Source organism: Nomascus leucogenys, chromosome 11 (assembly GCF_006542625.1).
Source record: "Nomascus leucogenys isolate Asia chromosome 11, Asia_NLE_v1, whole genome shotgun sequence".
Classification (NCBI taxonomy): Eukaryota; Metazoa; Chordata; class Mammalia; order Primates; family Hylobatidae; genus Nomascus; species Nomascus leucogenys.
In genome coordinates, this window is record NC_044391.1 from 100480959 (window position 1) to 100496383 (window position 15425).

The 15425-nt window shown below is 36.3% G+C and overlaps 1 protein-coding gene across 1 annotated transcript in view; it reads left to right on the forward strand.

Annotated features, from left to right (window-relative positions):
• Positions 1 to 15425, forward strand: part of LOC100586660 (mitofusin-1) — a 45912-nt gene that overhangs the window by 10980 nt on the left and 19507 nt on the right. Inside the window, exons 4-9 of the mRNA XM_030822849.1 lie at positions 101 to 263; positions 3617 to 3741; positions 5571 to 5679; positions 6401 to 6508; positions 8700 to 8853; positions 9303 to 9370. Coding sequence (XP_030678709.1) covers positions 101 to 263; positions 3617 to 3741; positions 5571 to 5679; positions 6401 to 6508; positions 8700 to 8853; positions 9303 to 9370 — 727 coding nt within the window. The remainder of the gene's footprint in view (positions 1 to 100; positions 264 to 3616; positions 3742 to 5570; positions 5680 to 6400; positions 6509 to 8699; positions 8854 to 9302; positions 9371 to 15425) is intronic.

A 15425-nucleotide genomic window follows, 5' to 3' on the forward strand; every position in this document is an offset into this window, starting at 1 on the left:
CAAAATTTGGATTTTAAAAAAAGTTGATTATTAGACCCAGTGAAAGAATTAATTTTTTTACTGTTATGTTTTGTTTTTCATGATTTTGTATATTCTTCAGGACAAGCAGTGGGAAGAGCTCTGTTATCAATGCAATGTTGTGGGATAAAGTTCTCCCTAGTGGGATTGGCCATATAACCAATTGCTTCCTAAGTGTTGAAGGAACCGATGGAGATAAAGCCTATCTTATGACAGAAGGATCAGATGAAAAAAAGAGTATGAAGGTATGATCTTTAACCTTTAGCAGAATAATATACCTGAAACAATGTCCTGAACTTACTCTTTAATAACATTGTTATAGATGTCTGCATCGGTGACATCTTATAAAAAGAACCGTTAATATTTCTTTCTTTTTTTTAGATGGAGTTTCGCTTTTGTCACCCAGGCTGGAGTGCAATTGCACGATCTCGGCTCACTGCAACCTCCGCCTCCCGGGTTCAAGCGATTCTCCTGCCTCAGCCTCCCAAGTAGCTGGGACTACAGGTGTGTGCCACCACACCCGGCCAATTTTTGTATTTTTAGTAGAGACGGGGGTTTTACCATCTTGGCCTGGCTGGTCTCAAACTCCTGACCTCATGATCCACCCACCTTGGCTTCCCAAAGTGCTAGGATTATAGGCATGAGCCACTGCACCTGGCCTTTTTTTTTTTTTTTTTTTTCTGACACTGAGTCTCACTCTGTCGCCCAGGCTAGAGTACAGTGGCACGCGATCTTGGCTCGCTCCAACCTCTGCCTCTCGGGTTCAAATGATTCTCCTGCCTCAGCCTCCCGAGTAGCTGGGATTACAGGTGTGCGCCACCATGCCCAGCTAATTTTTGTACTTTTTTTTTTTTTTTTTTTTTTTTTAGTAGAAACGAGGTTTCACCATGTTGGCCAGGCTGATCTTGAACTCTTGACCTCAGGTGATCCACCCACCTCAGCCTTCCTAAGCACTAGGATTATAGGCATGCACCATCACACCTGGCCAAAAAGAACTGTTAATATTTCTAACTTTGAAAGCCATCACTAAATATTTTGAGTATTCTAAATTTTTTTTTTTACTTCGTAGCTAAATTAGTGAAAGAATAAAACCTGTCCTTAATTTAAGGTATTATTAGAATTAACAAGTTTTTTAAATCTACCGTTCCAGTGAGACTAACATTATTTTATTTCTTTCTTTGTTTTTAGATGGAGTCTTGCTCTGTTGCCCAGGCTGGAGTGCAATGGCACGATCTCAGCTAGCAACCTCCACCTCCTGGGCTCAAGCAATTCTCCTGCCTCAGCCTCCCGAGTAGCTGGGATTACAGGCACGCACCACCACACCTGCCTAATTTTTGTATTTTTAGTAGAGATGGGGTTACACCATATTGCCCAGGCTGGTCTTGAACTCCTGACCTGAGGTGATCCACCCGCCTTGGCCTCCCAAAGTGCTGGGATTACAGGTGTGAACCACCACGCCTGGCCAAGACTAACATTATTGAAGTGTATCATTGCTATTTAATCGTGTATCATTGCTGTTTAATCTCAAATTTGTCCCACCTTGGCCTCCCAAAGTGCTGTGGTTACAGGCTTGTGCCACCATGCCTGGCCTCCGATTTGTCTTTTTAAAACAGAATTGCTTAAGAAATTGGGCCCTGGAATCTGTTTTTGATATGTATCTGTGTTTTTAGAAACTGTCTTACCTCAGGAGTATGTGGTAAATATATTTATGAATAAATATTTTAACTTTATCAGATGAGGGCCAATGGCAATTCCCTACCTTTCATACATTTCTCAATTCAGTGCCACTAGACTCCTTCAGCCAAAAAAAGAATAAAAGGAAAAACAAATTAGGATGCAAGATGTTGACTCTGGACTGAAAGCAGTTAGTTAAGGCACTGTTTCTCATTGTGGTCACTTTCTCTTGAGTCTAAAAAGATCTCTTCCACAAACACAAAAGTTCAGTGCTTGAAGATCCATGCTATTTTATTTCTTGGTAAAGTCATGGGTGGCTCTTGCTCTGTGAATTTGCTCTTTGATGTAAATCAGGTGACTCAATCTGTAAGCTTTAGAATAAGCATAGCCTTCAGATTAGTTATTAGAAAAATAAGATGATGTTTATGAAAATACCATTCAAGGCTGGGCACAGTGGCTCATGCTTGCAATCCTAGCACTTGAGGTGGTCGGATTGCTTGAGACCAGCCTGAGCAATATAGTGAGACCCCATCTCTACAAAAAATACAAAAATTAGCCAAGCATAGTGGCGCATACCTATAGTCCCAGCTACCCAAGTGTCTGAGGTGGGAGGATTGGTTGAATCTGGGAGGTTGAGGCTTCAGTGAGCCATGATCACTCAGCCTGGGAAATGGAGCAAGACACTGTCTCGAAAAGAAAAGAAAATACTAATCAAGCTTTTAATTCATATAAATGAAGGAATCACTATTGTTTTGTGATTAAGATTTTTCGCGAATCAAAATTCAAACTTCTCCTGACTTCAGAGTCTCAAAGTATGCTGTTATTTTAAAGAAATCATCTCTCATTTTCCTGATCTATGCTCTTCCAGTCCTCTTCACACTCTTTTCCTCCTCCTTATTTTAGATTCAGGGGTTGGTTATATGTACAGGTTTATTCCGTGGATACATTGTGTGATGCATTACGTCTGGGCTTCAACTGAGCCCATCACCCAAATAGTGAATGTAGCATTCAGTAGTTTTTCAGCTCTTGTCACCTTCCACCTTTACCGCTGTAGTAGCTCCCAGTGTTTATTGTTCCCATCTTTATTTCTGTGTGTACCCAAATGTTTATGTCTCACTTTTTTTTTTTTTTTTTTTTTTTGAGACAGAGTCTTGCTCTGTTGCCCAGGCTGGGGTGCACTGGCGCGATCTCGGCTCACTGCAACCTCCACCTCCTGGGTTCAAGCGATTCTCCTGTCTCCGCCTCCCGAGTAGCTGAAATTAGAGGCACGTGCCACCATACCCAGCTAATTTTTGTATTTTTCATAGAGACGGGGTTTCATGATGTTGTCCAGGCTGGCCTCAAAACTCCTGACTTCAGGTGATCCACCTGCCTCGGCCTCCCAAAGTGCTGGAATTACTGGCATGAGCCACCGCCCCCGGCCTAGCTCTCACTTTTAAGTGAGAAGATGCAGTATTTGGTTTTCTGTTTCTGCGTTAATTGACTTAGGATAATGGCCTGCAGCTCCATCCATGTTCCTGCAAAAGACATGATTTCATTCCTTTCTATGGGGTGTTAAAAGCTATGTAATTTTAACCTATTTTAATAATGACATTTCTTCCATATGACTAAGTGATACACATTTATTTCAGTAGAATCAGAAAATACAAATAGGCAAAAATAACAGACTCCAGAACTTACATACTTCACAAAATCAGTATCAGGAGTTGCTTAGAATTCTGTTGCTGGAGTTCTTGAGGGAACCATTTTTTTTTCTACTTGGAAATTTAAAAATTCAGGTTCTCAAGATTGCTCAGAAGGTTTTATTTCAGAGTTTTACCTTTTATACACCTGTTTTGCTAAAATAAATGTACCACAATATTTTTAATTTTTATTGAATTTTATTACAAGTGGAGTTTATTTTTTTCTTTCCCTCCTGCTTTAGACAGTTAATCAACTGGCCCATGCCCTTCACATGGACAGAGATTTGGAAGCTGGCCGTCTTGTACGTGTGTTTTGGCCAAAAGCAAAATGTGCCCTCTTGAGAGATGACCTGGTGTTAGTAGACAGGTAAAATTACATGTGGATTGCATTTTCTCTGGAAGTTTATTTAATAGTATAATACTGCTTACTTTAGCATATGGTATAAAAAATTAAAACATTCAGTTGCCACTTTGTTCTCATTAGCTAGATTAAGGAAGAGATACGGTATTGGTTTTATTTTATAAGTTACATAAAAGCACCAATTCATTAGTCTGATTCCATTTCAAGAAATTTTAAGGATGGCCACTTTTTCTGGCCAGAGTGCAGTGCTGCAGTGCCATGATCTTGGCTTACTGCAACCTTCGCCTGCCGGGCACAAGTGATTCTCCCACCTCAGTCTCCTTGGTAGCTGGGATTACAGACACACACCAGCCACCTCACCTGGCTCCATTTTGTTTTTGATAATGGATTTTCCTTTTAAATGGAAATGAGTGTTTCAGGTAATCCCTAGAAACAGAGGAGAGAGAAGATGTTTATGACACCAAAATATTTGATTTAAATATAATGTTAACTAGTTTAGCTTTATTTCGTAGCCAGATTGTATCTATGACCCAGTCAGTCAAGATTGACAGTTGGATAGATACAAGAAAAAATGAATGAGATGTAGTATTTGGTACCAAAATGGGTAACGGTAGTGAACAATAATTGATTTTTATTTATTTTTTTGAGACAGAGTCTCACTCTGTCACCTAGGCTGGAGTACAGTGGTGCAGTGTTGGCTCACTGCAACCTCCGCCTCCAGGGTTCAAGCCATTCTTGTGCCTCAGCCTCCTGAGTAGCCCCATGCCTGGCTAATTTTTGTATTTTTTGGTAGAGACGGAGATTCACCATGTTGGCCAGGCTGGTCTCAAACTCCTGGCTTCAAGTAATCCCCCAATCTCAGCCTCCCAAAGTGCTGAAATGACAGGTGTGAGCTGCCGTACCTGGCTGAATAACAATTTAATTGTACATTTAAAAATAACTAAAAGAATATAATTGTATTGTTTGTAATACAAAGAATAAATGCTTGAGGTGATAGATACCTCGTTTACCATGTGACTTTTTTATTTTTTTTTTGGAGGCAGGGTCTTGCTGTGTTGCCCAGTCTGGAGTCCAGTGGTGGGATCATGGCTTATTGCAACCTCTGCCTCCCAGGCTTAAGCAATCCTTCCACCTCAGCTTCCAGAGTAGCTGGGGCTACAGGGACATGCCACCAAGCCTAGCTAATTTTTTGTATTTTTTTTTTTTTTTTTTTTTTGTGGAGTCAGGGTTTTGTCATGTTGCTCAGACTGGTCTCAAAGTCCTGGACTCAAGCACTCCCGCCTTGGCATCCCAAAATGCTAGGATTATAGGAATATGCCACTGCACTCAGCCCCTGATGTGATTATTACACATTGTATGCTTGTATCAAAATACTTCATATACCTCATAAATATGTATACTTAATATGTACACACAAAAATTTAAAATGAAAATTTTTTTTAACTTTTTGCAAATATTTATTGTTGGCAAATTCTTCACTGCAGGTCCTAGTATAGTTGGTATATTAAATTTATATTTTTTATTTGTGTTTATAAGTGCTTAAATCTTCTCTGAGCCATATTGGATATAGCTGCTTGAACCCTCGTTGTTTAGTATCTATTAGCCTAGTTTTATATTTCAGCCATCTAAAGCATAAACATTAAAAAGATTGAAATATTGAGCATGTTATTTGCTTTGTCAAAGATCACTAGGTTAAAATTTCCTAGGCTTCTTACAGATGACAGCTGGAAATCCTGTTTTTTAGACTTCAAATTATATATAAAAGCTGAAAAAATTCTGTAACCCAAATTTTCTTTTTAAGAAATATAATACAATTTTTATTTCACTCTCATTAGTCCAGGCACAGATGTTACTACAGAGCTGGATAGCTGGATTGATAAGTTTTGCCTAGATGCTGATGTCTTCGTTTTGGTCGCAAACTCTGAATCAACATTAATGAATACGGTAGGATTTATTCTTATTATTGTGTTTCTATGGTAGGAAATGAAACGGTGTCTGTTTTAATTCTGAAAAGCAAGGGAAATCCAAATCATGGATTAGAAAGAACTTCTAAAAACAGGCATGAATGAAGGGGTTTGTGTTTTCATAGAACCAGAAGGGCTGTTTCTAGTCTTTCTATAGTGTGTAGTTCCCTGGATTTCTCTAGCAGTATAGGGCTTGATGGCTCTAGCTTCTGGTTATTTGTCAGTCTCAGGGAAAATGAGTGCCAGAAATTTTAGGATGCTTATTTCTCTTGAATAAAGTATAAACCACTCCTTCTTTCTGCCATCTATCAGGCAAGGCTTTTTATATTTTCAGTATTGTCAGCTATTTCCAGCTTCACCAGAATATACTCTAGGATTCAGCTTAACTGTGTACACTTTAAGCTGCTGTCAGACTTAGAAGATTATTTAGCCAGATGTCTGGAGCCAGACTCATCTGAAATAAACTTTCCAGAGTTTAGATAATCTAATATTCAAAACTATAACATGATTTTTTAAAGTTGTTATCAGTTTTTTTCATCTTTGAAAGTTGAATGCTCATAAAGTGCTTTGGGATCCTTTGTCAGTGGTGTTAATTACTGTTGTCTAAATGGTTCAGACTTTCTCATTAAAATAAAATTTCAATTATAAATGTAAATTATAGTGAATGTACTGTGGGGTTTTTTTTTTTGTTTGTTTTTCAGGAAAAACACTTTTTTCACAAGGTGAATGAGCGGCTTTCCAAGCCTAATATTTTCATTCTCAATAATCGTTGGGATGCCTCTGCATCAGAGCCAGAATATATGGAAGACGTAAGTTATTTTTTTTTGTAGGTTTTGAAATACAGTCACGTACATTGTTGTTTGAGAAAATAATATTGCTTATAGAATAGAAAATTATAAGAACTATTCCATGAAAAGAAGATAGAGAAAACCTGAAGTAGGTATGTGATAAAGACCAAGGTATGAAGTTACTTTGAGGGAAAATTGTGTTATACTATCTAGTTATTTCAAAGCTTGAAACTTCTTTTTTGTTTAAGTTGTTATTGAAATGTACATAACATAAATCGTAAGTGATCCTTCCAATTTGGCTTCCTAAAGTACTGGGATGACAGGCCTGAGCCACCATGCCTGGCCAAATTTTACAAATTTAACACACCTGTGTCAAAATCCAGACCAAAAAGCAGACCATTCTGAACACCCCAGAACCTTCCTCTTACCTACCTCCTTCCAACTTCCCTTCTGTCCTACTTCCCAAGGAGAAATTATCCATTTATCATGACTTCTGACCCCCTAAATTAATCTTTCTGCTTGTTCAACTTTATATAACAGAGTCATATAATACCTGCTTTTGCATGTGTTTTTGTTTTTATTTAACGTGTTTGTCATACATGTCCATATTATTGTGCAGAGCATAGTTGTATTGCATTCCCATTGCTGTATAGTATTCCATCTGTGACTATACTACAATTGATTTATTCACAGTGATGGGCATTTGGGTTAATTTACTATATTTAATTATGAATGCTACTGTGCGTGTGCTTGTATATGTCCTTCTGGTGTGCATATGTATGCATTTTTGTTAGGTAGTTCTCAGTGTGGAGGATGGACAGTTTTCACCCCCATGGGATATTTGACAGCATCTGAAGATACTTTTTTTTTTTTTTTTTGGTCACAATTGGGTTTTTGTGCTACTGGCATCTAATGAGTAGAGGTTAGAGATGCTGTTACACATGCTCTGACACAGAACAGGCCCCCAAGCAAACATTGGCCAGTCCAAAACGTCAGTAATGCAGAGGTCAGTAAACCATGGGTATATGTACCTAGAGGTAAAATTGCTGGATTACAAGTTAAGAAGATGTTCGATTTTAGTAAATATAGCACCAGAGTTCTCCAAAGTGCTTGGTGTCGATTTATGCTCCTGCCAGCACATTGAGTTTCATAAGATTTGCATCCTCAAATTTTTTTTTTTTTTTTTTTTTGGCATTTTAGTCACACCAATTGTAGAAACTTAAAAAGATTGAAGTATCTGGAATTTGGACTATAAATAATATTTACTTAATTTGAGACTATTTCTGATTTTAATAGTAGTACGAAATTATTATATGTAGAGGACAAGATAAAAATAACTTAAACTATTCCATCACTGTTCACATGTTAAATTATTTGCTTTCATTTTTCCCCAATTGGAATTTTGCGTAACATCATGTTTTATATCCTCCTGTCATTAACTGTTGTCTTACAGTCTTGCTCTTTCAAATTGGGGTCTCCGAATTAGGAAGCATCACTCATAAATTATTTTTCCTCCAATATTTCAGCATTCCTATTTAGATTTATTTTTGCAAGTCTTAATATAGAGATCTGTCATCATAGCCATAATGCTAAAGACTAGTACTAAATCCTAACGTCTAACCCTTAATCTTCACTTCAGTGCCCAAGTGGTAATCTTGAACCCAACATTGCAATTCTAATGCCTGGTTAATGCATTCTCCCCAACCTTAACTTTGTTTTTTGAGACGGAGTCTTGCTCTGTCACCCAGGCTGGAGTACAGGGGCGCGATCTTGGCTCACTGCAGCCTCCACCTCCCAGGCTCAAGCGATTCTCCTGCCTCAGCCTGCCCAGTAGCTGGGATTACCGGTGCCTGCCACCACACCCAGCTAATTTTTGTGTTTTTAGTAGAGACGGGGTTTCACCATGTTGGCCAGGCTGGTCTCAAACTCCTGACCTCGTGATCTGCCTGCCTTGGCCTCCAAAAGTGCTGGGATTACAGGCGTGAGCCACTGTGCCCAGCAGAATTTTAAATAGATGTTCAAAAGACAGATTCGTTAAGAGAAAGATTTCCTGTCATCAAGTATCAAACTTCATTTATTAGAATTTCTTAAATTCATTAGTTATATGGTAACCTTTATTATATCACTGAATAAAGTCAGTATTGGTCTATAGTCGTTGGTTATTATATTTGCTTAAATTATTAGAATTCTTTTAATACGGTTTTCTCTGTAGGTACGCAGACAGCACATGGAAAGATGCCTACATTTCTTGGTGGAGGAGCTCAAAGTTGTGAATGCTTTAGAAGCACAGAATCGTATCTTCTTTGTTTCAGCAAAGGAAGTTCTTAGTGCTAGAATGCAAAAAGCACAGGGGATGCCAGAAAATGGTATGCATTAATTATAGATTTCCTTTTTAAATATAAAAATATTTAAAATTGGCCGGGTGCGGTAGCTCACGCCTGTAATCCCAGCACTTTGGAAGGCCGAGGCGGGCGGATCATGAGGTCAAGAGTTCGAGGCCAGCCTGGCCAACATGGTGAAACCCCATCTCTACTAAAAATACAAAAATTAGCTGGGCATGGTGGTGCACACCTGTATTTCCAGCTACTTGGGGGGCTGAAGCCAGAAAATTGCTTGAACCCAGGAGGCGGAGGTTGCAGTGAGCCAAGATTGCGTCATTGTACTCCAGCTCTGGGCAGCAGAGTAAGACTCTGTCTCGGGGGGGAAAAAAAACATATATATATATATATATATTTAAAATTATAAAATCAGTAGCCTACCAGAAAATATATCTTGCTATATACTAGGTTTTTAAATCTTTGCCTGTACGTTACAGGTGGGGCACTTGCTGAAGGATTTCAGGCAAGATTACAGGAATTTCAGAACTTTGAACAAATCTTTGAGGTAGGAATTTTGTGATTGTATTGCCTAATACAAAACTCTTTCTTTGGTTGGAGAAAGCATAATCTTCTATTTTTATCATTTGTCTTTGTCAATAACTTTTGCTATTATTTAGTTTAGTTACTGACACAGCCAGTAAACTGTGGAAAGTGAAGAAGCCCCTGCAAAATGATTTGTAAGAACTGAGAATTAAAGATTGTAATTTCTTCCTTACTCTTATTTTTATGTATTTATATATAAATAAGAAACTGTGTTTCAATATTGCTGTGTTGTGCAATGAATGAAATTCCCTGTATTCAATAATTTGGAACAAGAGCACACAAGCGTAATTGCTGTTAGAATGGATAATAGAGCAAAGTAAGCATTATCCTTTTCTTCTTTGCGCTGCATGACGAATAGAAGTATACAAAACATGATTAATGCCATTTGACAAAATTGTATTATATTTATATACTGTGTTGCCACATGTCCATTCTCCATATTTTGTGCCAAACATTCTAAATGAATAATTGAGTAGAAAAGAGCTTCAGCGTTTTCAGAAACTTCTAGGAAACTACTGAAGTGCTGTTTTTTGAGACGGAGTGGTAGATGGGGAGGGAGGCTAGCTTCTTATGTTGCATTCTAAGTGTTTTTATTCAGAGACATTGAAACCCTACATTTGACTGAATAGTTCTTTAGATATTAACCTTCTGAACTCCTGTTTTGCCCTATGTAATTCATATCACCTTCCCACTTAGGAATGAACACAGTGACTTCAGCATTGAAGACACCTCAATCTGTAATTATTCTTATAAGTAGTAACTGGCTTAATAGGGGGGACATGAATGTTGAGTATACTTGGCAGGATTTTTAAAATAAAATATTTGCTTCCTATCTCTCATCTTTAATTTGATGAGAGAAAAAAGGTTATTAGACAGATGAAGACAGACTGGAAGAAAGCAAATCCACTGCCAGCTATCTCGATAAGATCTAATTGTTCAGAGGCTACTGGATTATCAGTAGATGTCCTCTCAAGCCAAGCTATAGGATACATGAAGTCCCGGTTACTCAAAGACCATTGTTTGTTTTTTTTCTTTTCCTTTTGCTTTCACCAAAGGGTTAATGCTCTCCTCACCTTTTTTTTCTCTTAAAGAAATGGGATCTCCCTCTGTTACCAGGCTGGAGTGCAGTTGGGCAGTCATAGCTCATTGCAGCCTTGAACTCCTGGGCTCAAATGATCCTCCCACCTCAGCCTCCTCTCCTCACTGTTATCAGTTATTTCATCCATGGGGAAAATATGTAGGGAGAGGATCTATTCTATTTCCTTGTCTTTCCTTATTTATTGACCTTTGTATATATGTGTTTTATGTATGTTTATCATTGATTTCTTCTAAATTATACATTTATATAATGTATAATTGTGTAATGTTCTGTTACACATTTATACTGCTTCCATATTGGTTCATGGTATAGCTTGTGCTTCCCAAGAATATCTCACTGAGGAGGTGGGAATGAGAAGAATAAAAGACATGCTGTAGGGAATTGGTTCACAAGCCTGGCTGATCATCAGAATCACATGACGTGCTTTAGAGAACCACAGGCTCCTGACCTATCCTATCCCCAACCCCAGATCCAGGGGGGTTGGGCTTGGTCTAGGAATCTATATACGTATATATTCAAAGCTCCCCAAGTGATTGCAATAATCAGACAGCCTTAGGAACTATTCTTTTTAAATGTTTTTAGAGGAAACTTGGCAGTTTATGTTTTATTCTAATGGTCCATTTGGGATTCTAAAATTTATGTATGGAAAAAATTGCTTATGAGCAGTAGCTTTTTGTTTTTACTTAGTCATGGAATGTCCAGCTTTAGAGTTTGAAAATTTTAAGTCTGAAATATCTAAAATGAGAAACAGTTAAAAATTACTTGAATTTATCCAAACAATCAGCTGGGCAAAAAATATTATGTCTGAATGTATTAAAAAGAGACAAAACATTTTTTGGTAATTAATTATATTGAAAGTTTTAGTCAGCTTTATTCCAAAACGAGTATTTGTTACTTCTTAAGTCAGTTTTGGTAATTTTTGATTTCTTAGAAATTGGTGTATTTCTGAAGATATATAATTTAGTAGCATAAAATTGTTTGTTTTGAATCTCTTGTTTCTCACTTCTATATTTAAATGTAAATGTATATCTACATATACATACACACACACACACACACACACAGACCCTTAATGGGTTTGCCAATGATTTATCATCCAAAGACACAGCCCCAGCTCTTACGTAATTTATCACTTAATAAATATCATTTTTTGGGTTTCATTCACTAAGTTCTTTTTTTTCTTTCTTTCTTTCTTTTTTTTTTTTTTTTTTTTTTTTGATACAGAGTCTCGCTCTGTCGCTAGGCTGGAGTGAGTGCAGTGGCGCTCACTACAACCTCCAGCTCCTGGGTTCAAGGGACTCTTCTGCTTCAGCTTCCCTAGTAGCTGGGACTACAGGGGCGCACCACTACACCCGGCTAATTTTTGTATTTTTAGTAGAGATGGGGTTACACAGTGTTGGCCAGGATGGTCTCGATCTCCTGACCTCGTGATCCACCCGCCTCGGCCTCCCAAAGTGCTGGGATTACAGGCACGAGCCATCGTGCCTGGCCTGTGTTCATCTTTAACATTGTTTGATTTGAAGATGCATTGGTTTTTGCTTATTGTTCTTAAAGAAAAGATTCAAGATTGTGAATTTGTGACTGCAGCTTTAGGAGTATCCCAACCGTTTTCAGTACTAGTTTAGTTTTTGTTGTTTTTGTTTCTAATTATCCTTTTGGCATTTCCTTATCAATATAAGACTTTTTAAAATTCAAGTGTTTTGATTCATTTTATCCAATTTTTGGTTACTAATTTCTTGGTTTCTTTGTGTTGTGGTCACATCATGTGGCTTTTACACACATTTTCTCTTCGTTTTGGGGATTTGCTTACTTTTCTTTGTAGTCGTGCAAGATTTTTTGTGAAAAGAAAAACTGTATCAAGTTCATCACCTTTATCAATTTGACCTTTGCCGTGCACTTCTTTAGATTAATTTGATTCAAACGGATCTAAGTATTTTAAACATTTAGAATACTAAGTTAAGCAACGCTTGAAAATTAAATTGAGTAAAAGCAATAAAAAAAATCAATATTAGCCTGGGCATTGGTGGCTCATGCCAGTAATGCCAGTACTTTGGGATGCCAAAGCAGGAAGATCGCTTGAGCTTAGGAGATCGAGATCAGGTTGGGCAAAAACATGAAAAGACTAAAGCCCATCTCTACCAGAAAAAGAAAAAAAAAGCCAGATATGATAGCTCATGACTATAGTCGCAGCTACCCCAGAGGCTGAGGTAGAAGGCCAAGAAGTTTGAGGCTGTGGTGATGGTGAGCTATGGAGGTACCACTGTGCTCCAACCTGTGTGACAGAGTGAGACTCTGTCTCTTTTCTTTCAAAAAAAAAAAGGAAGAAAGGAAAATCAATGTTAGTCTATTAATACATTTTCTTATTGTTTTAAAACTGTATTTGGAAAGTTTCAAAATGCATTTGGACTGCATTGTTCTAAAGGCAAGTTAGAAATCCAGATTTCTTTTGCACAGTTATTTCACCATTAATTCTTACTAGTTTTGGTTGTATGACGGGAGACAGACGTATAAAAATAACTTATTTAAAATGTCAGTGGATTTTTTTGTAATGGACATTCCTGGATGATAGGTGAAATTTGAACATGAACTGTTTGTTAGATAATAGTATTGTCTCAATGGTGCATACTCTGAATACAATTGTTTCGTGATTGTACAAATGTTTTCTTTCTTAGAAGACAAGTATTGATGTATTAGGTAATAAGCTTGTGATGTAGTAATGACCTGTCAAAATGTTCAGGAAGGAAAATAATACATAAGTATATATAAAAATGTATGCCTCTCTTTATATATATGGGGGTCATACATTTTATATATATATTGCAAGACATGTATTATATATATTACATATAATACATATATATTATTTATTATGTATAATATATATAATATATAATATATATGTATTATATATAATATATTATATATGATATATATTTATTATATATAATATATAATATATATGTATTATATATAATATATTATATATGATATATATGTATTATATATAATATATTATATATGATATATATGTATTATATATAATATATTATATATGATATATATTATTATATATGATATATTATATATATTTATTATATATAATATATATTTATTATAAATAATGTTATATGTAAATATTATATATATGTGCCCTCACATAGGAGAGAGAGTATCGAGCGTAAGTATGGAGGGAGGGGAGGAGTAAACAAAAGGGGCTGAATGTTCATATTTGATATATCTAGATGAAAGATGTATTTCTTGCACTTTTCTGTTGAAAGTATATCAAAATAATTTGGGAGTGATGAATAGCATGTTGTTAGGTGTTTGTAGGGTCTATTTTCAAGGGAAATTGACAAGTGTGTTGGTTTTATGTTTTAATTACATGTATAAATTAATATTAATGTATGATTAAAGTTCCTGATAAAATAAGTCTGGGAACTGCTGCATATTATATATGTTCCCCATAGAGATTAATTAGCATATTAGTGTATTAAGGATGCTGAGAATAACTTAGAAGGGGAACTTTATTTAAATTAACACTTCCCATACTTATTTAGAGTAGAATGTTCTTTTTTCAAGGTACCTCTTAAATATCCTACAGATCAGCAGGAACACCAATGTGGGATACTTTTTAATTAGAAGATTGATTATTTTCTTCTCTATACTTATTCATCATTATATATTTTTCAATTAGACAGTAACTTATATTGCCTAATAACTTCTGGAGATTTTTTTTGTCTCGTCTAGCTCTAACACTGTGCTGTTATCTACAAATTTGGATCTTCACTGCTGATATCTAGATCTGCTTCATCGAGGAATACAGACTTTATTTTAATCTTTTTACTTTTAAAAATATTTTTGTGTTTATAATTTTGCGGAAGTTAATTTGACACATTTATGAGGCATTTATTTAAAATAAAATCAATGCATTCTTTTAGTTATTAAAAAATAAGTAGTTTACAAATGTTCACTATTATGTAATTATTGGTGATTTTAAAGAAGAAAACATCCAGGAATGTTTTATCTTTAGAATACTATAACTTCCTACATTAATTTTTTCAAAATCACCATGGGCAAAAATGAAGCTAGACAATGCAAGAAAGTAATGGCTTCGGAGTTAAATATTGACTAAATGAATTACCCCTCATGTGCTCTATAGCTAAATAATCTGTTTTGTTTTCTCCACCTCAAACGAAATGCTGAAGAGGGGAGCTAAAATGGCAATAGAGATTATAGTCTTTCTGAGTGCTCAAATAATTTCAGAGACATGAAGGCTAAGCACAGTTTGTAAATAGGACATTGAATGCACGTGTAGCATCCGGATGATTTCAGGATAACAAATGTAGCACTAGAGTATTAAGTAAATGCCTTTTGAAGCCTAAAAGACATTTATTAAAGGAAGGATAATAATGAACTTCAGGAAGCAATTACCACAATTTGTATTAGCTAAATATATAGAGGTTCGAGAAGATGAATTCATTGGAGTATCAGCGAATTAATATATCCCTAATTTTAAAAAAATTTATCATAGAAAATAAACATGTCTTTTATAAAACATCTATAGTAGTTACTGTGCTGTATTTCAGTGCAGAATTTGACTTTCTATGAAGTAAAAATGAAATAAGACAAATTGTAATATAAAAATTTTATAAATTTTTATTTATATATTTATTTTTTGAGACAGAGTCTCGCTCTGTTGCCCAGGCTGGAGTGCAGTGGCGCTATCTCAGCTCACTACCAGCTCCATCTTCTGGGTTCTCGCCATTCTCCTGCCTCAGCCTCCTGAGTAGCTGGGACTACAGGTGCATGCCACCATGCCCAGCTAATTTTTTGTATTTTCAGTAGAGACGGGGTTTCAGTGTGTTAGCCAGGATGGTCTCGATCTCCTGACCTCGTGATCTGCCCACCTCGGCCTCTC